Below are 27,880 nucleotides of genomic sequence, written 5' to 3' on the forward strand. Positions count from 1 at the left end.
CACCATACAGCGTTGCACACCTTGCACCCCGACCATTAATCAGCACCACGCTCAGAAAATATACAGTAACACCAAATTACAGTTAAGAAGATATAATTCAACGAAGTCTATTCTAGCTACATAAAAAACGCTAAAAGGGGGTTAAAATATGGCACCGACCTAATTACCGAATGGCTCCTCGACCTCGATCTTGACGGTACTCTCCAAAGTCTTTTGGATGTACCTTTCTGGGTACTTTTTGCACACCTGTCGCTTGATGTGAGCGTACCAGGTCTGCCTTAACTCGAACGAGGTGCCACAATAATCGCAAGTAAAGGGGGGGCTCAGTATGACTCTCTGTTGCTCGCAGACTCTCCTCTTTACGTGATACTCTAGCGATGAATTGCTCGTGAATACTTTCTGACACACCTCGCACTGAAGCAGCTTCGGCTCGATCTCTTCTACAATCAAAAAGTTATCGCCCACATCCAAAGCGAAAGAACGTCGTACCTTTCTTTGGTTTTAGGCAGACCTTGTGCTTGAGATGGTACCTTAACGACGTCAGGTGTTTGAATAAGGTGCCGCACAATTTACAGAGGATCTCTGCGGGTTCTGCGCAACGGCAACGGTCACTATTTAGAGTCGGAGTTGCAAAAATACTTACCTTTTGGTTCCTTGGGTTCTTTGGGTTCGCACACTCTATTTTTTAGGTGATAGTTCAAGGCGGTGGTGGTGGAGAATATTTTCTCGCAGCTCTCGCACTGAAGAGGCTTGGGTTCCATCTCCTCTACAATGAAATTGTTTTAAGGGGTTTCGAACAACGAACAGACCGACAGTACCCTTTTTAGGTTTAAGACACACTTTGTGGGTCAAGTGGTACCTCAACGATGTCATGTGCTTAAAAACGGTGTTGCACATTTCGCACTGGATGATTTCCTCCTCTAAAATTCGACACTCTATAAATGAATTTAATGCACCGGACACTACCTTTCTCTTCGTCTTGCTGTTCGCAAACCTTCCTTCTCATGTGGTAGTTTAATCCGGAAATGGTGTTGAATATCTTCTCGCAGATGTGACACTGCAGCACTTTGGGTTCCAGCTCCTCTATAACATGCAAACAGCGATTATCATTTGGTATGGCGCACGCGCGGACGGATGATGCTCACCCCTTTTGGGTTTCAGGCACACCTTGTGCTTCCTATGGTATCTGAGCGAAGAAATATGCCGGAAGAGGGTACCACAAATGTCGCACGAGATACTGTCGTCCGGCACCGACAGAAAATTGGACATGTCCGCCAGATCGGCGAGTTCTGCCACGTCCATCTCGATGTCGTCGCCCGGTTCGAAACGGAAGTTAACGCCGAGCTTGTTTAAGCACGTTTTCGGCTCTTTTTGCACGGTCTGGCCTAAAATTAAGTCAAAGTTAATAAAACATTCTCTACGAAGGCAAAATAACCGAGAGACACACCGACCACAAAAAAAGCGGACACCCAAATAACGCTTGTGGTTCCAGTAAATCAAACAACGCGTCAGAGGGTTCACTATTTTATTAAAGTACTGTTACATTAGGCTACCGGGAATTACATCCCGGAACGTGTCGGGATGCTTCGAACGCAAGTGCATCTTGAGTTCTTGCTTGTAGTAGAAAGCCTTTCCGCATACCAGACACACCAGGCTCCTTTCTTTGCCGCATTCGATCCTCACGTGACGCTGCATGTTACGTCTGTACCTGTAGAGACGACGACAGTTCGGGCATTCGGCTAAAACGATGTCAATTTAGCGTTAAACTAAACGATCTTTGTGCTTATTGAAAACGTGAGATTTGAGCTCCTGCTTGTAAAAGAACCTGTGCGGGCAGTACGGACAACGACAGTTCTTGTCTTTGCCGCACTCGACCCGCTGGTGTCTCCTGAGGCTGCTTAGGTACTGGTACACCTTGCGGCACCTGGTGCAAGTGAACAGCGACGGCGTATCTGAAACGAGTGTTAGTCAGAGACGCGATTATCCGTTAAAGCGTAACAAATACAATGACAAATCAAAAACCCGGACTGAAATGAACTAGGGGCTGGTGTTTGGCCAGCACGTGCCTCTTCAGGCTGTCCTTTTGCGTGTAGTTCCTCTGGCAGATGAGGCAGGCGAATCTCGGTCCGATGCCGCAGTTAAATCTCATGTGACGCACCAGGTTGTTGTCGTACTTGAAAAACTTTCGGCACCGAGGACAAGTCTTCTTCAACGAAGCTACAACGAAAATGGCTGGGTGAATATCGTCAAAGTCCCCGGGGAGATGGAGTGACGCGGGAGGTGCAAAAAAATCTACACAGAACTCGTCAGTGGTTTATTTCTGTACAAATAGTTGTCGGCAGAAATGAATGTCGGGCCACCACTAAAAAAAATGTGTAGAAGTAAAAAACCACACCAACACTCCTTGGGATATTCGAATCAAGCAAAAACCTAGCACTAAACGTAGCACTCCGCCAAAGGCGACATCGACGACCGCGGAGGTCCACCAATTGAAACGTCATCGCGCAATTTGATTTCAAAAAAAGCGTTTATTATAAAAAATATATATATGTCTGTAACTTACAAGCCCCTAAAAGTAAAAAAATACCACCCCCATGTATAAAAAATAACCTACGCGCTAAGAATCCGGGACGGAACGTCGTAATATGAACCTTATCAAAAATACCATCAGATCAACCACCGATAGGAAAGACATGTTCCTAAAAATTACATAACGTGTAGAGAATATATAGTAAACTCAAAACGGCAGAACGCCGGTACTACGCACTAAGGAATGTGAATGGATTATGTTGAAGGCACCGGGTTCACAGTACTATAGTTTGGACGCGCGCGTCAGCGTGCTTCTTCGAGTTCATGTGAAACCGCAGGTAATCGAACCTCTTGCACTTGAAGTTGCAGTACGGGCAACTAAAAGACGCGGTCTTGCCGCACTCGTACTTCAAGTGCCTGCGTATATTGCCCTTGAACTTGTACTGCTTGTAGCAGCGCACGCAGCTGTAGGTACCGTTATGCTCGACGTAATCCTCGAGATCGTCCAAAACTGAAACACAACCGATGGTTAGAACGAAGCCACACCCTCGCGCCGCCTTCACCGGTTAGTAATATTCGCTACGGGGTGCTGGGGAATAAAATTAAAACGCTTTATTGGGTTAAGAGTCGCGATCGTTTCGCGCACACCTCGGACGCGAGGTGTTTCCCAAGGCCCTGCTTGAAGTAGAACGCGCTACCGTAGAGGTGACAGAAGATTGCCTTGCGCTTGCCGCACTGCACCCTTTGGTGGAGCTTCATGGACTTCGCGTGCTTGTAGCGCCTGCCGCACTTCTGACAGGCGTGAGCTAAAATGCGAAACACTAGATGAGAGGCAATGAAAAGCGGTCCGAGATAAAATATTTATTAACGGAATAGTATCAGGTGTTGGCGACATTTTTAAGCTTGGAGTAAATCCGGATAAAGATGTGGTACTCCATGTGCTTGACGAACGACGGCCTGTCGTAAAACTTCGAGTCGCATATTTCGCAGGCGAAGGACTGACGGTCAGAGAACGACACCCCTAAAACCCACCACAGAGTTCATACCAAATTTGAAACTGAAACTACCCGGTAGCGCGAGCGTTATTTACATTATATACAAACGGGCGGGAAAAATCAACGCATGTCTAACGCTTGCGCGGCCGTTTTACGACACGTGCGCTGATGTTCGACCAGCTGTTGCTTCGCCCAGAAGTATTTCCTGCACGGACCGCAATAATGTTGCTTGATCTTGCCGCAGACGAAATTCGTGTGGCTGTTTAGGGACTGCTTCCTCTTGAATGTCTTACCGCACTGGCACGCGAACTTGCTGCCGACCGTCTTGGGCGGCTTGGACAGTTTGACGCCCTTTTTTGTGACTTTTCCTACAAATATAGCGGCTTAGATGGTGAAGGTCGACGAGATTGGGTCTCATTGAAATCGAAGTAGCGAGAGCACAAAACGTTTATTAAGCGCTCAAAATTTTTGTAGACTTTTCGACAATTCTGACACGTTTGTGGACTACTCACGATGTCGTCGTATGCTTGAAAATAGAAAGGGCCACAAGATACAAGAAAAAAACAAACAGGCAGCTTTCCCAGCTCAAAATGAAATAGTTGTTTCCTATCTGCGGCGCGTCACTGGTCGAATGACCATTCACTCCCTCCCTTAAAAGAGCTCTGCACTCTCGCAGAATCATAGTAATGACCGGGAGTTTCCTCCGCTTCCAAATACAACCTACATATGTGAGGATTCCTACCAGCATTCATAATCGCGGCTGAAGCTGAGCGAACAAGCGTAGAGGGTCCTCCAATTAGAACCCTCGACTGCCTCAGCCCCGGTAAACTCTACCATTCCATGGAGAACTGCCTCAGGAACCAATTATTCAGCTCGCTGTTCAGCACACTTTCAGCTATTCCGACGGAAAGCGCCCGTCCAAGATAGGGCGTTACCGCAGCATCCCTAGCCATTTCGTTGCCCTCGGGACTCAGATGAGCAGGTAACCAAACGACACTGATAGACTTCCATTCCGCCGGTCATGACAATGTTTGTCTGCAGTCAAATAGCAATCCCGACCTCACATTTTCGGAGGTGAAAGCTTGGTCAGCCGCTCGACTGTCGCTAAATAGTCGTTTCGGTTGTCAAACCGTTCATCTACGAGACTTTTGTCTTGAAATGGTCGCTGGTTACATTACAACTACTAGCAGTGTCCGTTAGCAAAGCGTTTATAAATAAACCGATCCTAGAGGTACAAATTTTATTTTGTCGAAAATACAAATCAAACTTAAAACTAGACACACCCCTAAGGTTAGAAATAGGACTAACAATACTACTGTGGTAACTTAAACGTCGAATACCAAGCTTCGAAATTAACCCTAACGATTTGGCACTAGTCTTGAACTTTGGTGTGTAAAAAATAGGCACTTGTGAAACTAAACCTAAAAAAAGCGGAAAAATAAATAAAAGCGACGAAAAAAAATCATAACTACACCGCTTAGAGATTGTTCACCAGGAAACCCGAATCCGGTTTGACCTTGGCGTTGGCTTCCTTCAGCACCGAGTGTTTGCCTTTCAAGTGAACGCTCAGGTCGTACTTGTGCTTGAACTTCCTCGGGCACAGGTCGCAGTGATACTTCGGCTCCTGTCCGCACTCGAACTTGACATGGCGCGTCAGGGAGTGGCGCAGTCGGTAGGATTTCGTGCACTTGTTGCACATAAATACCTCGACCTGTTGCGCATCGAGCTTCATTTTCCGTTTCCTCGGCGCCTTTGCGCCGCGGTTTTCCTTGTCGTCGGAAAAGAAAAGACCCAAGAGACCTGCAAAATGTATTTCCGGTGCTGAGACGGAGAAAGTTGGTCGAGCGGTCGCCCCCAAAACGCTACTCTACATGCTACATCTAAATTACTCCAATATGGCCTACGGAATAATACAACTAGTCAGCTAGATCGATACGGGGACGGTGGGGTCAGCGGTGATGGGCCAGTACGTGGTTCCGCCTAAAATCCTTCGGCTTTAGAAATTGGTGGCGGTTAGACTAGAAGGAGAGCAATCAAACGGCAACGTAACTAACAAACATATATTATTTCGGGTTGGGAGAGGCTAAAAACAAATCTTCAGGTGTTTAACCATTACGTGTCTCTGAAGGTGGGTCTTTTGGTAGAACGCGGCGGGACAGAACGTACAGAGGAACGACTTTTCCTTGTTGCACTCGTACTTGGTGTGCCGCCACAGGCTATTTTGGTGGACGTACATTTTGCCGCAACTGCGGCACACGTTGCGTCTTACTCGCGACCTTGGACGCCCTGAAACATGCAAACCCGAAACTTAATCGCACCCCTAGCACCGTCAGACATATAATTAGTGGTATGGGCGTGGGATTAGTTGGACACAAACACAGCCACACGGTTTAACCCAAAGCCCCAAAGCGTTTTTAGCGCGACTGTCGGTAGCTCTGGCAATAGTATTTCTTGTGCCGGTCCAGGTTCTGCTTGTAGTAGTAGCTCTTGTCGCAGAACCGGCACTTGAAGTCGCGCCGCTTCCCATGCTCGGCGCTTCTCCCTAAAAAAAAGGCCGGTTAATACGAGAGAGAAAAAAAATGAAATAAAATTTTTAAAAAAGAGACGCAGTTTCGAAAATTGTTTATTTTAAAAAATCTACCACCTATAAAGCGAATGTTCAAAAAAAATTATTATAATAATAATAAACGATACGTATAGCTAGCGATTGGGAAGGAAAAATCTGTATCTACTGTAGAAGGAACTGCAACTCTTACATATCGGGAAAGATCACATTCGGAGTATTATGGTTGTGGCTGAAGTCGTGTAATATCAAGGGTCTCGCGCGTATATAAAAAATAAATTGTCTTTTGGCGCCTTAACTACGATTCATTGAGCGTTCAATTTCAAAAGCGATAACCGTAAATACATACACCAATCTTAACAGTAAGTATATATAAAAAATATATATATATGTATAAAAATATTCTCACTCTGTTATGGTTTACAAAATATACATGCGTGTGGCCGGCGGCGGAACTAACGGTATACTTTGCTGATAAAACTTGACGACGGCTAAAGTCGGGCTTCGAGGGCCCGCCCTTAAAAGGAACATTGCAACGGGAACGGTTAAGGGATGTTTGTGCGGCACCCGGTTCCGGGCACTATTGCTAACCTGGACTTAACCCGTTAAAAAAATATCCTAGCGTTTATAGTCCGGTCAAATTAGACATTTAAAACGACGAAAATTCACACCGGCAGTAATAAAATGCCAACAAACCCCATTGATACAATTACCCAAAATCAAAAGTCAAAATTTTCAAATTTTTTGTTTTTTCAAAAATGTCGCGTTTTATCAAAAAATATTTCAGGTATTCCTAAGATATCACGTTTCTAAAAGTTATAGCGGTTACATTATACATTATAGGCACACATATCCCACGTATGCTTCATCTAAAACAAAATCCGTTCCACGCCAACAACCAGGAAATTGACACTGTTACCAAGTTGTGTCAGAAATCTGAAAATTTCTTGTTTTTTAACACTAAGGGATTATTGGGAATCGATTCCGATCCGAAAAAACTTGTAAATGTGACTGTAGAAAATTAGGGTTGCTGTGTTCAGCAATATGTACTAGTCGTTAAGGTCAGTCTTGCTCTAATGTTCAATTGAATCTGGTAAATGGAGATTCACGTGATATCGATGAGGAGAAGGAGAAGAAGAAATCGAAGTAGACGTGAATCGACTGTCGACTTTGGAGAGTATGGACGAAAATTTCCACTTTTGACATTGAATAACTTTTTTAGCAGACGTGGGACCAATGGCGTACCCAAGGCCTTTAGTAAAATTCAGTTGTTATTTGTTAATGTCGAATCTGACCAGGCTATTAATAATAAAAGCGCAAATTTAAACACTTAACCTAAGCGCGGGAAGCGATCATCATTGCGGAAGCACCTTAAGAGTAGTGAAAAAATAAAATAATAGGTCGGCGGCTCGACAATAATCCCGGTAACAAAAAAAATATAAGGAAAAAAAAGTAGTGTAAAAAATCACAAAACTTACGCTATGTGAAGACACGTAGGAACATTTCGACTGTGTGTGTGTATGTGTGCGAGTAAGGCATTCTGGGGTGATGTGTAAATTCTTTTTATCACAATTAATACCGCGGTATATCAGTTGGTCCCAATTTGAGACACAGCACTCGTCGGCAGTATAGGAGAACGCCCTTATAGGAATATAGAGTCCCCGAGTTATATGGCAATATGGGGGATAATATCATTGAGTATCGACCGCCTCCTCCTCCAACTTCATCTCGGTGGTAACGTTCTTGGTCATCGAGTAGTCCCTCAAGCCATCAGACGACGCGTCGCCGTTGTCCGCGTAACCGTCCGCCTCCATTTCCCGCTTTATCGACGAGAAATCGATCTCCCTGTGCATCCTCTCCATGTGCCTCGCCATGTGCATCTTTTGCTTCGCCTTGTACACGCAATAAGGACACTTGAACTGGGGCTCTTTGCCGCATTCCCACTTCTGATGGTTGCGCAGCGAGCTCTTGAGCTTGTAGGTACGGCCGCAATCGCCGCACTTGAAACCGTCGCCCTGCTGCGGCAGGCTCAGTCTCGGTCTAGACTTGGACGCGATTCTTAGGTCCAGCGATGACAGCGGGTTCGCCCTTAAAGACGACGGGAAGGTCGACTTCTTGAGGTTCTCGCGCATCAGCATCATCGGAAACATCAGGTTCGACGGCCAGTTCTGCCACGGCGTCGCCACACGCAAGTCTTGAGCTGAAATAAACGCAAGTTGAATGGGCGTGGTGCAGGGTTACACGATGTCGCGGTGGATATGTACAGAGGGCGGGGAAACGAAAAATGAAGGATTTGCGTTTATTGACATGTCGAGACAATTTTAAACTAAAATACTACGAAATCCAAACGAAATTAAATTTAAATGCTCTACGTCCACTTGTCTAACAAATCGGCGACGACGTTGCCGTCGTTCAGCTCCGCCCAGCGTGATATTAACGTGTGGCGGCGGCGACCTAGGATTCCGTGAAACGAAGACTACGTCTGCAAAGTAAAACGCACCAAATCGAACCAGTCAGGCGCAGATCACCAAAAGAAAAAAACTATCGACCAAGATTTAATCCAAACTTTATTTATCTTTACAGTAAACTTGAACTATAAGCTTAGACTTAAACTTTCTTTGAATACTGACCACCTTTAAAACCAGTCGTCATCGAGAAGCTCGTCCAGACTTCTCCTGTTCCTCCTGCTACCCGCTCGGCTCTCCTTAAATTTCTCAGACTCCCTAAACGCTTCCGCCAACTTTTCCGATTCTTCGTCCCTCGCTTCCGCCGCCATTTTGGTTTCTGATCCTTCCGCGGCATGACCGTCCGCGACGGCCTGTGGCGAGCACGCACCTAAGTAACTTCTCCTCTTAAACACCGGTTTCAGAGTCTGCCTGCGCGAGAACAGCTGCTGGTCTCGCCTGGAAAACAACTCCTTGGGTGTGCCGGAGGTCTTGGCCGCCTCCTCCGGTTGCTCCTCGGCTCGTCTCGAAAACAATCCCTTCTCTGCAGCCTTGGGGCTCTTGGCACGGTCGTCCAAAGCCTCCCCGTGCACGTACTTCATATGCACCTTGTACTTTTTGAAGCTGGGAGTTTGGAACGCGCACTTGGCGCACCTTTTCAGCTCCGCACTAGGCGGTGGTTCGATTGGGGAAATCGTAGGCGGGGGCGGAGCGCAGACCTCTTTTTGAGGAGTTCTGCGGGTGAATAGGGTCGCCTCTGCGGGGACCTGAGGCGTTTTTAGCGAGGATATATCGGGCGGTGGAGGTGGGGACTCTGCCGCCTGAGGAGCTGCGCAATGCGCGTTTACCGATGTCTGCGCATCGGATAATAGTGGGTAGGGATAAGCGCGTTCGCTCTGAGAGTAGGTCGGCTCTTCTTCGGCCGGAAGCTCGTCTTGCTGCTGCACTTCTTCGTTGCGTACACAATCGTCGAAAAGGAACGGTATCTTTGACTGCGCTCTAAACGCGTCCGGGAAGAGAGCGTTCGAAAATACGGACGGAGCCACGTCGGGAGATCTGTTAGGCGTTTCTCTTGCTTCCAGTCTATTCGCTTCCAGGGTATTCTTGTTGAAAGCCTCGATCGCTCTCGCGAGGAAAGGTATGATCGAATTTGCCGAGTACGGGATCTCTTCCGGAGGCGACTTGCCTAAAAATGAACCGAATTAATATCGCGGCACCGGAGAGGCTGCGCGGAGTGAAGGGGTTTCGAAAAAAATCCTAGCGCCTTAGAGGTGTCTATTTGACTATGTGATCGTGTTTCGTGAACAGGTGTCTCTTGAGATTGCCGGGTTGGTGAGTCTTGTAGCCGCATAGGTGGCAGACGTTATTCGGCTCTTTTCCGCATTCGAGCCTCTTGTGGGTCCTGAGGCTTGCCTTGTACCTGTACCGTTTGCCGCAATCGGAGCACACGAATGTCTCTGAAACTGATCGCGATTTAGAGGCGAAGTTCGCCATTAAAAACGGGGTGGGCGTATCGTTCATTCATTCGCGGGTTTATATTCTGGAGCATCTCGGACCAGTGCATTACTCCGATCGTGGACCTCAATGTGAGGTTCTCATGGTTGGAATACACCGGATGGGAGGGTCACGTTTATATTTATTCAACGATACAAATTAACAGAAATCTAGGTCTTCATTTCGAGGCCGTGTTTCTTCCGCACGTGTTTCATAATCTCGTTCCGTCTGTAATTACGGTACTCGCAGTAGTAGCAGCGGTACTTCGGTTCTTTGCCGCACTCGCTGTTCATGTGGCGCACTAGGTTCCGTTTAGCGTTGTACGCCTTGTGGCAGTTGCGACACACGTACATCTCCGATGGTTTCTCCGGCGTCTTTCTCGAAAGGTCGCATTTCAACTCGGTCGGGCTCAACGCCCCGATGTTTTCCGTCTCGGGCACGCAGAACGTCAGATCGTTGTCGGTAATGAAAGACGTCGAGTCGTTGTCGTCCGGATAGACCACCTGGATCGTCCAGGTGCCCTCGTCCGTTTCGTACACAATATCCTCCATGTTTTCCGTCAACAAACACACGTTCACATCTAGAAACAGGCGTTTTAGTGATTTATTTTAAGGAAAGAGAGGTGGGGATTTCCCGGAAGACGTGGGATCTCGTACGCTTCGAACAACTACAGACAGAAAGCTACATAAAAAAGAAATGTAACGGGTAACGGACGTAACTGTTTGGTTCGTCGTTTGGTAAAGTCCAAAAAAATCAGCAACAAAAATCCTCAAGGCAGAATTAACAAAAGTAACCAAAACTAAATTTTAGTGGAAATTACGTTTTAATTATGTGCCAGGCGTAATATTACTTTTTACGTAATTTAAAGGAAAAGGGGCAAACAAAAATCGATGAGTAATATTGAGAAGAAAGACAGCGCACGATAGCAATCGCAACAAAAGGGATTAATAAATAAAAAAAAGGGTGATTTAAAATATCTTTTATTAACATACAACAAATTATCTTTGGCAAATGAGATACACGGTAAAAACAAAATATGGCAAAAATAAATTGCCTGGCAAGCGTCTACGGGGACGCCGCTTCGCGGTCGTACAAGTACCGATGTCCCTTGATGTGGTTCTGAAGCACGTAAGCCCTTCTGGCCCTGTAAGGGCACAGGGGACACTTGAGTTCCGGCTCGATCCCGCACTCTTGCCTCACGTGCCGGCTCAGGGTCTTTTTGTGGCGGTAAATCTTACCGCAATCGGGACACGAGAAGTTCCGCCCCTCTGCAATCGAAAAAATGAAGCAGGGAATAACCGCGAACGGGTGAAAAAGTAGTTCATTTGTACGCGGGCTGGCGGAAGGCGTCCCTTATGTGGTACGCCCTCACGTGACTGAGCAGCCGATGCTTGTGAGTAAACAGTTGCCCGCAATACGCGCAAGCGTTGGTCGGCGCCTTGCCGCATTCCAGTTTGAGATGACGGTGGAGGGTGTACTTTCCCCGGTACGACTTTGGACAGTTCGGGCAGCGGTACGACAAGCGATCTGCAAATCAGAGACTCGGTACTCTGCTCGTCGACGCCGTCAGACGGAGGGAAGGAAGTAAAAGCCGTTCTTTCCCTTTTATTGAAAAATATATTCGGTACAAAAGCAAAAAAAAAAACAACACACATACACACAGCAGAACAGGTTCAGATCGTAAAACTACACTTGGAGTGGTTTGTACTGCGCAACTCGCGCGCGTGACTAGAAAGCTAAGTCCCTAAGCTAGAATAAGTTAACCTTAAAGCTAAAACGAATAAATTAATAGCGGGTAAGGCGCGTAGCGATTCAGGCGATAAGGATCTCGTCCTTTTTCGAGTGCCTATTGCGTAGCTTCTGTATATGAACGCCGTGCGTGTTGCGCATATGCTTCAGCAGCATGTAGCCGTGACGGAACTGCTTCGCGCACATCTGACACGTGAAGGCGGGCTTCTGGCCGCAGTCGAACCTAAGGTGGCGGCCGAGCGTCTTCTTCGCCTGGTACACTTTGCTGCACTTGCGGCACCCGTATCTCACGAGGTCGTGGTTGTAAACGCGCAGCCGCGTGTACTCTTCAAAGTCCGAGGCGTAAAACACTACGCCTGGAACACAAAACTCGGCTTATTCGAAGGTGAGCGCGCGTGCGCGGTCCGGCATACTCACACGGCAAGCAGAGCACAACGACATTCCGAGCTAAGTTACTATAAGTCAAACAACGGCAAAACGCTAAGCTCTACTCAACACGCATTCTAAAAAAAAAAACGGCTAAAAAGTTACTGGGGAGAAACTAAAACAAAAAAAATGTGATGCGGTCCTGTGCAAGCGGCGCAAGACACTGTGCAAGAAATAAAACGACGGTTTCGATGTAACGCGTTTATTATAATAAGAGTAAAGGGTTCTTCTGTAGGGAAGCATGAAAACGTGCGGGCATAATGAATCGAACGGTGTGAACCCAGCGCCCTGGTCATAAAGGACATGGACATCATAGGCACGAAATTCAACGCGATTGCGCAGAGGTCATCCCAAGGTCGACACGATTATATGTGAGACGGACTGTAATGGATGAGGGCGTGTCTTGTGAGGTGGTGCTTCCTGCGGAACCCGCGGAGGCACACATTGCAGAAAAACGAAGGCGGCTTGCCGCATTCTTCTTTCTGATGACTCGTGAGGTTCCGCTTGAGGGTGTATGTCCTGTCGCACCGCTCGCAACGGTACCGTCGTTCTAAAACGAGACGTGTCAAGTCTTCCCGCGGTCGGTTCTCCCTCGCGCCGCCCCCATTAAGCTCCACGTAGAAATATATATATGCTTTATTGGTAAACCGTACGACAAAAAAAATGGCACTCTTAAAAATATTTGGTTCGAGAGGTACGAAGGCACATCAGGCGAATGGGTACTGCAGGCAATCCTAAGTGCCCTCGCTCTTGACCAGCTTCACGTCGATGCCGTGCCTGTTGAACAGGTGCCTGGACAGGTGGTACTTTCTCCTGAACATGTTCAAGCAGATGTCGCACTTGAACTTGGGCTGCACACCGACACACTCCTCCTTCTCGTGCCTGTACAAGTGTCTTTTGTTCTTGTAACTTTTCGAGCACACCTTACACTCGTAACGCTGCTGGATGTTGACCACGTTCTCCGATTTTCTCTCATTCAGATAATTGGCGAGCATGCTTTGTTTCGTGTTCTCAAGTTTGAGCTTCATGAACCGGTAGTACTGCTGCACGAGGCTGGATGACTCGATGACGTTCTCTTTGGACAACAGCTGTCGAATATCTAAAACGAGGCACGCAGACGTTTAGATACTGTGACGTAACGCCGGGTGTCGCGGACCGACGTCTTACCACCAAACAGCATGCTCTCCCACTACGCATTGGATCGACTCTATATATATCCGCTTGTACCAGCGCTACGTTAAGTCTACAATCTACGCATCCACAAACGCAAAAATTAACAAACGGGTATCGGTTTTATTTTGATCGGGACCCGTATACGCTACGGAGATCGATCGAAAACGGAACGAAACAAAACAAGTCAATCGGAAATCGAATTTATTGCGGTCCGTAAATCTTTATGTTGAATTCCAACCGTTGGAAAGTCTGTGAATGCGGCGCGAGCCATAGGGACAGTCGTTATTGGGTTGGGAACTGCATATCTAGATAGCCTGCGCTCGCTTCACGATACTCTGCAAATATAAGTTCATATTGAAGTATTTTTAAAAGTAAGAACTCCGATGCTTACTTTTCATAGATTTTCTTTCTCAAGCTCCTGTGGTATATCGGTAAGTAGGGGAATATTTTTTTAGAATAACCACTAGGAAAGAGCCTAGGCTTACCTTACCTTATTGGGTGTTGGTAAACTTAGAGCATCATTGGCGGTACACAAATGCGCTTAGCAAAAAATTAATTTAATAAAAGTAGACTTGTCACAAGTAGCTTTCAACGCCAAAAGAATAATTTAATTTCGATAGAAAAAAACAAAGATTATTCGAAAAAAAAATAAATATAAAAAATAAAAACAAAATAAACAACTGCATATTTTTCCAATATTGGTCGAAGAAATAATGATAATCGGCGCAGCCTTATATATAAAAATCGGCATGCATAAAACATGGGGAAAAATTAAAAAAAAAGTATTCCAATTCCAAAATCCAAGTAATTTTGCAATAATTTCAAAAAAAAAACGAGAGACGGAAATATTATTTGATGTATTAAGCAAATACCGATTTTCTAAGGGCATGGGGGGTAAGCAAAATGTGCTTTAAATTAATTTCATACGCAAACTCGATTTTTTAATTTTTAAAATTAAATTTAAAAAAAGGACGACTAGTATTCTACCAAGCGATTCTGCAATAATTTCAAAAAGTCGCGAGACGGAAAGTTTATTCGCATACAGCAAATGCCGATTTTTTACAGAGTAGGTAAGCAAAATGTGCTGAAAATAAATTTAGTAAGCAAAGGCAAGTCAAATGTTGATTTAAAAAAAAAGACGACCTGTAACCTACTATCTTAAAACTATTCTTTAAAAACACAAAAAAAAAGAGAATTGGATCGGTACGGGTCAGCAAATATGCTCAAATTTAGTTTTATTAGCAAAGTCGATTTAAATAAAGGACGAGCGGTAACCTAGTACCAGTGAAATTTTTCTTAAAACTGTTCCCTAAAAACACAACAAAAAAAACAAAAATGCGTCGGTACGGGTCGATAAATGTGGTCGAAATTAATTTAGTAATTTAGTAATAAGTCAAAAGTCGATTTAAAAAAAAAAAAACAAGTATAACCTGTAACCTCGCAACAACCTAAGTTTTATTGAAATGATTCATTAAAAACACAAAAGAAGAAAAATGCATGGGGGCATTTAGTAAAAAAAAAAAATCAAAAGCGAATTTAAAAACCCAAGGACTGGTAGCCTCCCACCAGCCTAGGTCTCCAGAAAAACTATTCATTATAAGTAAAAAAAAAGAAAAACGCATTGGCACGGGTCAGCAAATGTTCTTAAAATTCATTTAGTAAAAAAAAAATCAAAAGTGAATTTAAAAAAAACTGGTAGCCTCCCACCAGAATAGGTTTCCTATTCTTTAAAAACACAAAAAAAGAAAAATGCATTGGTACGGGTCGACAAATGTAGTCGAAATTAATTTATGAAGCAAAAGATAAGTCAAAAGTCGATTTAAAAAAAACAAGGACAACTTGTAACCTAGCAACAGCCTAAGTTTTTTTGATATTATCCCTTAAAAACGCAAAAAAAGAAAATTACATTTATTAAAAAAAAATCAAAAGTAAACTTAAAAACACGAGGACTGGTAGCCTCCCTCCAGTCTAAAACAAGGCAAATGTGGTCGACATTAATTTAGCAAGCAAAAGATAAGTCAAAAGTCGATTTAAAAAAAAACAAGGACAACTTGTAACCTCGGAACAGATTAAGTTTTTTTGCAATTATTCCTTAAAAACACAAAAAAAAGAAAAATGCATCGGTAAGGTTCAGCAAATGTTCTTAAAATTCATTTAAAAAAAAATCATAAGTGAATTTAAAAACACATGGACTGGTAGCCTCCCACCAGCCTAGGTTTCCTGAAAAACTATTCTTTAAAAACGCAAGAAAAAGAAAAATGTATCGGTTAACAAATGTGCTTAGTGAGCGCTTTTTACAATACAAAAATTCTAACCAAAACTAAGAAAAGAAAATAAAAGTGTGAGTGATAAAACAAAAAATGTCGCGGACGCCGCTGCCGTGAAACTTCCGAGGGGTAGAGTAGTCCCGAGTAAACGCAGCGGTTGTAAAGGAAGCGATCGCCCTCCTCGGTAATCCGGTTCAAACAGCAATAGCCCAAAATTGAATATTTTCCTAATTTCTTACCGCCCAACAGGCAGACAGTTGGTCCAAGCTAAAGACATTTTCCGAATAATTTTTATTTTTTATCCTTTTTTTTTAAATTTTATCTTTTCAATGAAAATCGAAAAACCACAACGCGCAATGTTTTCAAAAACGAAGAAAATAAAGCGAAAGCCCTTAAAATCCCCGTCCATTATTTCGTTTTAAATTCCGCCCTTGCGAAAATGGCGACTGGGACTCGTTAAAAACTGGCCCCAGCAAACTAACTCACGTGCGTTCACCGAAACGAGCTACACACACCAACTGAAGGAGACGCGAGGGAGAACGGACCCTCGAGCCCATCGTTTCAGTACCGAGGGGTGAGAAAGTACCCGGGGGGGAAGGAATCTCGATGCCGCCCATTGTCCCAGGTAAACGCGCACCCTCTCGGAACCCCTCGTTAAAAACCGGCCTCGGTTTAGGGTTGGTCAACTGGTCCGGGGGGGTTTCAAATTTGATTTTTTTAAATTTTTCCGTTTTGAATTATTTTCTTGGTTAATTAATTTCATTCGGTATATTATGCAAAAAATTAACGCATTAATGACCTTGAAAAGTAATTTAATTAATTCTAATTAGGTTAATTATTTCACTCGTGATCGTTTGTCCTATTTATTTAATAATTCTCAACCAAATTAAAATCACAACTGGTCAGCCATACGCTACTGATTTTTAAAAAAAAATGAAAATTTTTCTTGCCCATTAACGACGTCCGCATTTAATTGATTTTAATTAGTATATTACGCAATTAATTATGTTAATTTCACTGGTTATCGTTTTCATCTTTACTTAATTACTCAACCAAATTTAAATTTAAATTCATATAATATACAGGGTACGTCAGGGCGTACGCGGCTGATTTAGTGGTTTGAAAATGAAAATGAGTCTCCGTCGCTCGTCACCGGGGAGCGCACTTAATTAATGTTAATTCGTATAGTATCCAATTAATTACGTTCAAAATTAATACAAAATTGATTAATTCACTCGCTATTAATTTATTAAATTTAGTAGCTTTAAAATGAAAATAAAAATGTATCTCGACAAGTTTTTTGATATAATTGACTATTTCTCATTCGAAGTACGCCACCGGACGATTTCAGTTACGCTTAAATACAAAATTTGACAGGCGGTTTTGTTCAAAAACATAGGGAAAAGGTTCATAATGGTTATTATTATTTAGGACATAAACAACAATTTCGTATAGATGCCATTTTCATTTTAAGAAATTAGCACCTCACTCAAATTTCGTATAATTCTGGCCAACTACAAAATAAACTAAAATACGTTCAGTAGCGCACGTCGAAAGGGAAACTGACGCCTATCTCAAAACTGCCATTACCAGATGAAAACTGCCGTTATAGTTTAAAAAAGTTCTATAAAAAAAAGTTTAATTGCCTATATTTGCACTTATGGGTAAGTCGAAAAGTAGTTGCATTACGAAGATTATAACTTTTTCCGCTAGGTGTGAATTCGATGTATTTTGTCGGTAAGTGCTATCAATTCTGCACTAAACTGGTACGCCCTGTATAATTGTTGTTATTTATTTACTAAAAAAATTCATTGTTCATTGCTAGTTAAAATTTCCAAAGTTTAGTTAATCAAAATGAAAGTATTATTAATTATATACAATTAGTACTTAATCAATTTAATAATTATTATGATTTAGATATAACGTTCCAAGAGCTGGTGTGCATGATTTTTGCAGTTCTTCCAACTTTCCTCCATCGGAGGTTACCAGGAGCTCGAAAACAGATGACTTGTCACCCAGCTGTCTTCTTTAGATCTTGCGTTATTTTGGGATTTAATAACCATATTTTTTTTATCTTAGAATGGCAGTCAGTTTTTTGGTTTAGCTAATACCTCGGGCAGGGATTCACCACTTCTGAGCTACTCGGAGATTTTAACTGGAATTTTAAATAACTGAAAAATAATTTTATTGTTGCTAGTTCGATTTTTTTTTTTTAGGAAAATGCAGCAATACATTAACCACAATTTTAAATATTTCCATCGCCCGCCACCAAGCAACCCAAAACGAAGACGGGGCAACGATATAGAATCCGAGTGGTTCCACCTGAAAATCGCGCAGCACGACAAACCCATACGTGGCGATGTCACGAGTTGCGCCGTCCTAAACTGCAACGATCGTCGTGATAAATGACAAATCTCGTGTATGTTTAACACATTTTTAATATCGAGCAAAATTGAGATGGCGAGACGCAAATAAAAGAAAAATCCTGGCGCAAGGGACAGTGTTTCGTCGTCAATTTCCGATCGTTTTAAACTTTTTGCAGACCGGCACGTGTCTCCTGAGACTGGCATTCTGGTGAAACCCTCTCGCGCACCCCTCGCACACGAACCTCTTCTCGCGGTAACACTCGTACCGTAAATGATTGGCCAGTGCTTTCCCGCTCTTGTAGCGTCTCGTGCACTGGTGGCAAGCGTGCGGTCTGTGTGCGGCTAAAAACACAATTACCGGATCTGAGTGCCGTCGGCGAAAAGCAGGGAGGGTGGCGCGCGCGCGTTAACTAAAAAAATGCAGGAAAAAAAACCAAATTCGCAAACGAAACAAACGGTATGCCTTTTATTGAACCAAAAAATGGGCGGCTTCTCCACCGTGGCGGTGGCGTCGATTGGCAGTCAGTAATAACCGTCGGCGTCTCTTCGGGTCAACAGGTGCAGTAAAATGGGGTGATCCGAGTAAAACTCGTTATAAAAACCTTTAACGAAAATTATTAGTGCCAGATTAGAGCGTTCGGGACGTCGAAAACGTGGAAATCCCCAGACACCAAAACCTCTCTTCCCCCGGCACCGACCGTACGGGAGCTGGGCACGTAAATCCACGGCACCCGCACGGCGCATCACCCGCACTAACCAACCAGACGACACTCCGACCCCTTACAACTTCCGGCTGCACACCCGAGGAAGAGTTTTTGGGGCGGAGTTTCGCGAGGTTACGATTATGGGCCCTCCCCTTCCCCACCACCAGCAGACGCTCCGCACACTGTTAACCGCGTATGTACACGATGCGGGAGAGAAAAATTAGAACTCCACTCTGTATATATATTAGTTTCTACACGCAAAGTTACACAGCAAAATTCCATTATTAGGTACTAGGGTTATATGTACAGTGTCTTTTTTTTTTGGTATAGTTTCACATAGTTTGGTAACTCGATCTGACAATATGGCACAAAATAAAGACTAGTTCTTGGTTACGCTCCATATGTACAAATGTCCCCCCTTCCCTAACCAATGAGCACCGTCCACCAAAGGTGTTTGGTATGTTATACATATACGACCGCCGGGGGCGCCACCTACGCCGCAAGGCAGCACGAATACTTGAACATTTCAGGAATCGCCAAAATCGATGCCAACGTCGAAAGAGCAAGTATTCCCCCAAGAAATTTGCGCCTTTTTTCAAGCTTTTACTCGAAGACCCTATACTCAGCAGTTGAAAGCCACGATATCCGCTCTAGACTCCACCCAGCAGACCACCAAAAATTTTGTTCGACAGGCGCGCGATCGAGAAAAGACCCCTCCCTCCCCCCTCCGGCGGATAAAAATTTTGGAGGTTGCTCAATAATCCACGGGACCGTGGACGGCGGTCGTCCTGTAAACGGTAATACTGTTGCTAAATTTGGGCAAAGATTTCGGCAACGAGGCGGCGACCGCGCGATCGTACACGCGATGTTTATTTTCGAAATGCCTCTTTAAATTGCTTTGCTGATGAAACTTTCGATCGCAACAAGCGCATTGGAACTTGGCCTGTTTGCCGCACTCGTACACCATATGGCGGCGCATGTTCCCACGGTGTTTGTAGGTTTTGCCGCAATTGTGGCAGGGAAAGCCCGCCTCGTGCTCGAGCTTCCTTAGGTACCAATTACCACCCTCTCCTAGAAAAACACACTGCTGTACTAGTTGGGAGTCTCGTACGTCGTCGGTACTTTTCGCCGTTTCGATTTTTTTTCTTTTTTTTTTGGTTTGCTACGACTCTTAGTTTAGCCTCGGCGCACCTTAACTACTGCTTTCGATCTCGTGAACGACTGCGCACACACAGCGGAGCGAAACAGAATAACAAAAAAAAAAAGCAGTAACCAAGTTGGGAGGAAGTGACGGGTCGGCAAATTAGGATAACGAGTTTCTAAAAACAAACTTTATTAACAACTGCCCTCAATTGCGTTAAATATTTTACAACGTCATTTAATACTGATGGCGTAGTGACGCGCGGGCACCGAAACGTCTGGCGGGAAGACGTGTTCTGCAACAACGGAACAAAACCGCTTAATACTTTTGTAAATATAATGAAAGGAAATTCGCACACTGCCTTAGCTTCTTTCCCTCCCCCACTTGACGCCGACAAATTGCGCGACAATGAAAAAATATGCGAATTTCCTTCTGCGGCAGAGAACATGTTCCTCGTAAAGTAGAGGAAAAATAAAAATAAGAAGCGGCCTCCGAGTTTGTAAAGTAAAACATCCGGAGACGGCAGTCTAAGAAATAGATTTCATGAAATAAAAGATGCACTCACCGTTCTTTCGAGCAGTTGCCGGTCGCCGTCCTCCTCCTAGGACGACTACCACGGGGTGAAGCGTGGCTCTCGTTGGTAGGCAGAAAATTGCAGTAGACGGAAAAACTTGGCAGAATTGTGGGAAGAGGCGCAATAAATGCGACAAAATCAGGTTACGGGAAAATCTTCCGTCGACGAGGAAATAGACCCCAGTACCTCCCCCACCAACCCAACCACCCCTGCTTCCCCGACCCAAAGACGTAGCGGCGGCGACGACTTCGGCCGTCCCTGACGACCCGACAAACCGATAACCCCGCGAGCCGTCAGCGACAACCGAAACGTGCCCCTCACTCGAACTGATGATTAAACTTCTTCTCATGGTTCCTCAAAATGTCACGCCTCGAGAAGCGTCTCCAACAAACCCCGCACGAGAATTGCTTCGCCACCCCGCACTCGTACCGTAGGTGGCGTTCGAGCGTGTATTGGACGGAGTAACCGCGGCCGCACCTCGCGCACTTGAACGACGGCACCGTTTCTGCAAACATAACCTCTCTTCCAGGGATGCACGCACACGCAGCACACACACATAGAGCCTAACCGCGCACGTTCACGCGCGTCTGCCCACGTTCCGATTCGCAACCGTTCGGCCAGCGATAAGACCGCCAGACCCCCGGGGCTCGTGTCGCCAATAAAGTATGACGGCCGGCGGTGGGAGGAGGTGGAAAAACCGCGGGCCGAATAATTAAAAACCATAACGGGGATGACGCGGTTCCGGGTTAGTTGGCCCTCTACTCAAGCACACCCCGTTCGAACAGGCACACACGCACCGAGGTTAGGTTTACAAAAATGCGCAGGCGCTTCGTACCCACCTTTCAGTTTTTTTTTTTTAATTTGACACCGTTAATATGAGCCGCCAATTTTTACCTCACCGTAATACAAAACGTATTACGACTACGTTGCCGCATTGTCAAAAAATGCAAAACGCACCCCTCGTAGTCCGCAAAAAAGCGACTACCAAGAGGTCCGCCCGCAAAATGAGACGCATGGCGACGCCAACAAATGGCAGCGTCGACGCGAAAATGTGTAGACGTGGCTCGCCCGCAGCGACGAAAAAACTTCGCACTGCGGCGAGGAAATTAAGAAAATCGCCGACCGAAAACCCCGGAGGAAAATAAGGCGTGCGCGTGGACATCGGCAAAGTACGACGACCCCGCGACGTTTCCGCGGACTTTTCGAATGGCCATTTTCCAGATTCAATAAAAAAAAGAGCGCGCGCGAAACAAAACGTAAAAAACTACGTCTTCAGACGCGTCGCGCTGCTGCCGCCCCGCCGGAAACCTGGTGGGGCTTGCGTGTCAGTGTCGCCCACGCGACCCGGCAAAGTAGGTCGGACCGCTGGGCGACTTTGCATGGGGAGTCGCGCGTAGGACCGAAACCGGCCGTACGCGCCCGCGTACACACGGTTTGCGAAAAATACGCAGGACGAAAAGTACAAAAAAGGGGGGAAAGAAAAATAATGTACACAGTTAAATTTGAAAAATAATGCATGCACATGATTTTACAATTAAAATCGTGTTAGACCGGAGAAAAAGTAAATGAGTAAGAAGGCCAACGGAAACAACACGGAACGACGTCGGACAAGCGACGCACAAAATAATCGTGCGTCGTCGAGGAATAAACCCCTCGAAAAGGAGATTCGCGCGTGGGCGTCGCTCGTCCGATGCCGCCGCCCAAAATTAATAGAAAATATACAAAAAACCCAAAAACGAAGAAAATAAACGAAAGGGGGGCCCGTCCGCGGTCGTATGGCAAAGCTTTTTTTTATTTTTCTCTCGTTTCGTCGCAAACTTAATAATCGACAAAAGGCGAAGGTACAAAATTAAACACAAAATAATTGTAAAGATTACGCCGAGACTCTGCAGTCTCCGATCGTATGGGAGCGGTTCCGAACCGTCGCCTCGCCAAATCATATCAATCAAATCGAATCGAACCATGACCATAGAAGAAAAAAGCCAAGTGACGGCGGCGGCCCTTGTCCCATGTGAAAGTAATGGGACACGGAACTCGCCCGGCTACATAAAAAAAATTAAAACGAAAAAAAAAAGGCGAAGGCAACGATCTGGTCCGCGCCGCTCTCCCTCCGCTTACCTCGTCGCAAAATCGCGACCGACGACGAAATACTAAAAAAAAAAAGCCCGCTCGAGGAGGTGCGCGCGCCGTTTGTGGCAAAACGGCGCAAGACACTTGAGAAACTTCAGAAAAAAATAAGACTTCAAAACAAATCGCACAAAAATCCTGAGGGAGAGCGGTTGAAAAAATCAAAAGCTAACTAACTAAAAAGTTGCGGGGTGATTGTGGTGATGGGTACAAAGCAACGGTGTGAACGGGGGGCTCTATACACAAGCAGGAACGTTAAAATAATCAACAAGCTACCCAAAAAACCGGTGGGACGGGGTGAAAGTAATAAAATCACTGGAAAAAAATAAATTAAGTCAAAGTATAAAAAAAATCGGAGACCGGGAGACTGGGGCAAGGGGTCGAGTTCGCCATACGACCGCAGGGTGGGGCGTTAGCCCGTCGACCGGTCTGAAAGGGGCCTAGACGCGAGCGCGACCGATATTTTGATAGTCGATGACGGAGTGACGTCGAGTGAAGAGGCCTGTTTCAAACGCGTCCAACCGGCCCGGTGCGAAATAAAACAAAAATCTTACCTTGAGAGTCCCTGTGTGCACCGACGGCCTCTTGCGCGGCCAAAAACACTTCGTCTTGCGATTGATTGCCCATATGCCATTGTCCGAATCCTAAGAGCGTGGAGGGAAGAAATTAAAATATATAAATCAATAAACAAGAACGATCGGTTTCGGTGATGCGCACGCGGGGTTATCATCGTTAGTGTTGCGTATCGGATGGATTTAGTTTTAAATTTAAAAATTTATTAATTCAATAATAGCGGTGGTTCAGGCGCAGCGTGATATTCAGACGTTTGAGGTAATGTTGCAGGCTGGTTCGTTTAATGCCGAAATCGATCGACGCCTGCGTCACGGTTGTGCCGCGGTTAAGCACGGCGTCGAGGGCGCCCTGGACGCTGCGCGCAGAATACTTTCGGATGTGGCCGCGCAACCGCGCAGACAACGGGCTAACGTCGATCGGTTCGGCGTCCAAGCCGCCGCCGCGGCCACCCCCGACCGCCGGCACATAGAAGGCCAGGTGGCGGTAACCGCCTCCTCCATCTAGAATTAAACCAAAAAAAAACGGTTTTGGTTTAGTTCGTGCCGGGGCGCGCGGGGGGTGGTGTCACGGCGACAGAAATTCCCAACCTCGAGGACTGCTCGTAATATCTCGCGTGTGTCCTCTCCAAGAGCGGGGAGAATTTAAAAGAAATCGAATAATTGCGAAAAACGACTCTGCAGTCCGGGTTCCCAAAGTATAGACGCCCGAAGACACCGGCGGAGCGTTTCCGAAATTATCCCATTTTTTTAAATCCCACTTGCGGAGATAAAGCCGAATCGGGACAGCTGAAAGGGAGAAAACGACGGAAAAATATCGCCAATAATTTCGGAAACGAGCTCTGCAAGTGCGAGCTTCCAAAGCGGGAAGTCGCCAAACAGCGGCGACGCGTTTTCGAAATTATTCGCAATATTTTGCGAAGAGGGAGAATGAAAACATAAAAGGGTGACGATGGGACAGGCCCGAAATCGAAAGTAGCGAAATCGGACCACCAAAGTGCTGCCACAAAAACAGCCCTCCCGAAAAACAAACCGCCAGGAAAAAAAAAACATTTGAACAACACGCCGCCCAGAACCGCACAGTTTACCTAAAAAAACAGCGTAAACAAATAACCTGAAAGCTTTCTGAAAAAAAAAAAATAAATAAAAATATAAAGTTCAAAATAATAACCAAAAGCCGTGGGAAGTTTGGGACCCAAACAAACCGATTTAGGGTTGTTCAGTCATAATTTATTAATAGCAATCATCCCTTTGGAAATATAATAATTGGCAATGAAACTAGTTAAGAGTATCTTTAATGAAAATCAAAATACACGCTATATGAATTTTTTTTTAGAAGATTATAAGCTATATTTCCCTTCTCAAAAAAAATACTCCACCCCTCATTTCCGATCGCTATAATCAATCCCAAACGTCAACAGTTTAGTTAAAAAACACGCTTGATGGCACATAATCAGAAACTTAATTTGTTTCTACGAAAATCTAGGAAAAATCAACACAAGAAAATCAATCCGATACGAAATAGTAATACTTAAAAGATCGGTGGGGAGAGAGGACGACGTCGTCTCTTACCTTGCTGGGACGATCCCTCGCCGCCGTGACTAGGCCCCGCCCCGTCGTCCATTTGTTCCATATTGCTCAAGTCGTCGTCGTCCAATGTCAAGTCCTCGATACTGTCCTCGTTCATTTCGTCCACGTATTCGGATTTCGGTTCGAGCATCAGTTCCGTGTGAGTCTCGATTTTCTCTTTGATGATAGGAACTTGGTGCTGCTGGTGTTGCGACTGGCCGGTGCTTACGTTTTCCTCTTTCGCGTGCCTGCTCAATATCTCTTGTTTCGTTTCGATTTGTTCGGGCGCGGCGATTTCGGACGAGTTCAGTTTAACGGAGGCGGGTAACTGTGCGGTCGTGGGAATGTTGGTGGCGGGCAGGCTGTGCGCGTCCGACGAGTTGGACGCGTGGTCGTTGTGGTTGTCCATCTCTTCACTCTTGCGCCGCATCCTTTTTTTCTTGCGCGGACCGGGCGACATCGAACCCTCTCTGCAAGAACGAAAAAAAAAACACCTTTAGATAGAAGCTCATAGTGAAAGCCTCCAAATATTCATTATCGGAACAAAATAGAAAAACAACAATTTTGACGCCGCCATGATCAGATCGCTTACTCCAGATTCAAATTTTTCCATTCAACAAAATCTTATGAAAGTTTTGAAATAGGAAAGAAAATATATAAAAGTTGAAAACTCAAATTTTGCAAATGACCTGCGAAAAAACTAAATTTGGGACAATAACTCTCCTTGCAGAAGTTATCTAAACGAGTAATGAAAAAAAAGCAGTTAGCAAAAGAATTTTAGTTTCGTCTTAATTTCAAATGAGAATTAAAATGATTCCAGTCTATTAAAAAACAAACAAAAAAGATAAAAAAAAAACAGTCAGTAGCATCACCACTCATAAAACATTTAATCCGACTCAAGTGAGTAGAGAAAAATGCGCCTTCAAAATAGAAGAACATGACAATTTTGACACCACCATGGTGAACCTAGAAGCTAAGAAGCTAGGCAATAAAGGCAAAGTTCCAGACTGTGCAGAAATTGTTATGCAAAAAAAAAACAGGTTATAAACAGAATTTTAGTTTGTGTCTTTATTATTCAATTAATTCAATTATTCAAATAAAAAATAAACATAAACGTCAACATAACTTTAACAAAAAAAAAATTAATGACTCAAGCGAAAAGAGAAGGGTGGGAGAAATAAACACGAAAAAATACAATTCGGTGCTGCTGCGCTTTCTTCTTGAACGCAGTATATAAATAAGTAACAATAAGTAATACAATAAATATACAAAATATATGTAAATATAAGAAAATAAAAATAAACATTTTACGAGACCTTGAAATAAGTAACTCTTTTCCTAACAGAAATTATAATACAAAGATTGGATTTTTTTTTCAAAAACCATCATTCAAATTCAAAACGAACTCATCAAAAATTTTCAAGAAAAACGTCACCTCCATATAAAAAAAAAATTAAAAAGGGCTTGAAATTGAAAAATAGAAATTATGAAAATTGGAAAATTTTAAATACATTATGTACAACTGAAAAATTTTCGAGAAAAATAGAATTCTGAAAAACATACAACATCGGTTGTTTATTTTCTAATCGAAAAATATAAAATACGAAAGTTGGAATTTTTAAATAAAATATATAAATTGAAAATTTCAAGGAGAAAAACGTCAATTTTTTTTGCAAATTATTATATATGTACATATACAGATATATATTTTGTATAACTGAAATTGAATTTTTAATCGACACCCACCTGTCATCCCGACTGCGCTGCTCTATCGTCAGTCCCTGTACTTTCGGCAGGGCAGACTGTGGTTGCGGACTTTTGGGGGGCGGCGCCGTCGCCGCCGGTTTCCTGTTGGGCTCGTCTTTCTTATTGTCGGACAGACCCTTGATCTGCAAGGACTCGGCCGCTTTGAGGAGGGCGGCGAGCTGGTCCTGCGATATGTTGACCTCGCCGCGGTACATGTAGTCCATCATCGCTTTCAGTTCTTGGAATTTCACGTCTTTCAGTATGAGGATCGGGTGTTTATCGTAATGCCGAGACAGCAGCGCCTCGAAATATGGACTGCACGCCGAAAGGACCACCTTGTGCGCGTTGAGGAACTTGCCCTCCGCGGCCAACGTGCAATCGACCAGCGTACCGTTCTCTAGTAATGTGTCGAATACCGCTACCAACGTGGACTGGTGGTTGTTCCACCGTAAACAGAACTGCTGGTCGTCATCCATTTTAATAAACTGAAACGAGCGAAACAAGAATGTAAAAACCGTCCGGCACGTCGCATCTGAAAGCAATTATTAGAACCAACCGAAGAGAGCAATCAGGTTCCAAAACGAAAAAAAAATTGTATTTCAAAACGCAAACATTTACCCGACAACGCTTTGAAAAATTCGACAAATCGGCAACGTAGGCAAAAAGTGTATTATTTTCCACACCCGTAACGACAACGAGCAAATTCAGGTCAAAGCGTTTCAAAGTCCGGTTCGAAAATCCGGAAAAATTCTAACGGGAAAATAAAAATCAATGACCCCAACATGGCGTCGGAGAAATCGGCCCAAAATGGAGAACGCGGTCAAGGCGCGACGGAATTTTCTGAACTCGATCGAAAAGTACGCGAGAGGGACTCAGCACGCAAGCTCGGTCGGCTCAAACGCAACTTCCACGTCGACAGCGCAAGTGGAAGGAGGGGGGAGCCCGTCATCATCACCAGCAACGGGAAAGCGTAGCGTTGGCCATGGAGAACCAACAATGGCCGATTTTCCCAGGCGACATGGAAAAATGGCGAGGCCCGGATTTTTAAAAAAGCCTAGAAATTCCAATTTCCACCCGATCGGGACAAAAATAGCGCGGAAACGCACGGTTCGCGTGCGGTTACAAATAGAACGCAGCGTGAGCTTTCTCGCGCGACTGTAAACACCGAAAGCTCGGGGACGTGGAGTCGCCCAACCCAACGTGCCATTTGACCAGGTGAAGCGAGCGGAAAAAATAAAAAGCACCGAAAAATTCGCGATTTCGTCTCAACGGTGGTTCAAATATTTACCTTATTTGGCACCTATCACTAAATATCACAATTATTTTCACTTAGGTATCAGCTCTTTAAAGAGATGACGAAAATCTTAGTGTTGAGTCTTCATGAGGCGGCTTCGAACTAAAAGCGACGGTGAGCAACCGGATCACTAGAGCGCCAGCACGGAGC

The 27,880-nt window shown here is 44.6% G+C and overlaps 1 protein-coding gene and 1 long non-coding RNA gene across 4 annotated transcripts; both read right to left on the reverse strand.

The window, feature by feature from the left end:
- Positions 1 to 20: 20 nt before the first annotated feature.
- LOC132707026 (longitudinals lacking protein, isoforms A/B/D/L-like) lies at positions 21 to 27,880 on the reverse strand. Of its 3 annotated transcripts, XM_060678654.1 has the most exons (10): positions 27,725 to 27,879; positions 26,437 to 26,921; positions 24,694 to 25,160; positions 23,107 to 23,196; positions 1,146 to 1,385; positions 967 to 1,083; positions 819 to 920; positions 644 to 766; positions 490 to 591; positions 21 to 440 (listed from the first exon to the last, which is right to left on the reverse strand). In XM_060678654.1, exons 2-10 carry the CDS (start codon positions 26,910 to 26,912, stop codon positions 160 to 162), a joined length of 1,998 nt encoding a protein of 665 aa, XP_060534637.1. In that variant the 5' UTR covers positions 26,913 to 26,921; positions 27,725 to 27,879; the 3' UTR covers positions 21 to 159. The 3 variants fall into 3 exon arrangements, with proteins under 3 accessions (XP_060534637.1, XP_060534638.1, XP_060534636.1); XM_060678655.1 differs by lacking the exons at positions 21 to 440; positions 490 to 591; positions 644 to 766; ... (1 more) ...; positions 967 to 1,083; positions 1,146 to 1,385 and adding an exon at positions 7,764 to 8,287; XM_060678653.1 differs by lacking the exons at positions 21 to 440; positions 490 to 591; positions 644 to 766; ... (1 more) ...; positions 967 to 1,083; positions 1,146 to 1,385 and adding an exon at positions 8,708 to 9,717 and having other exon boundaries at positions 27,725 to 27,880.
- Positions 20,027 to 20,730, reverse strand: LOC132707042 (uncharacterized). Its single transcript, XR_009619688.1, has 2 exons — positions 20,417 to 20,730; positions 20,027 to 20,146 (listed from the first exon to the last, which is right to left on the reverse strand). It is a non-coding gene; the product is annotated as an uncharacterized LOC132707042 (long non-coding RNA).

This window comes from Cylas formicarius, unplaced genomic scaffold, assembly GCF_029955315.1.
Source record: "Cylas formicarius isolate icCylForm1 unplaced genomic scaffold, icCylForm1.1 PGA_scaffold_9__14_contigs__length_23061073, whole genome shotgun sequence".
In the NCBI taxonomy this organism is placed as follows: domain Eukaryota; kingdom Metazoa; phylum Arthropoda; class Insecta; order Coleoptera; family Brentidae; genus Cylas; species Cylas formicarius.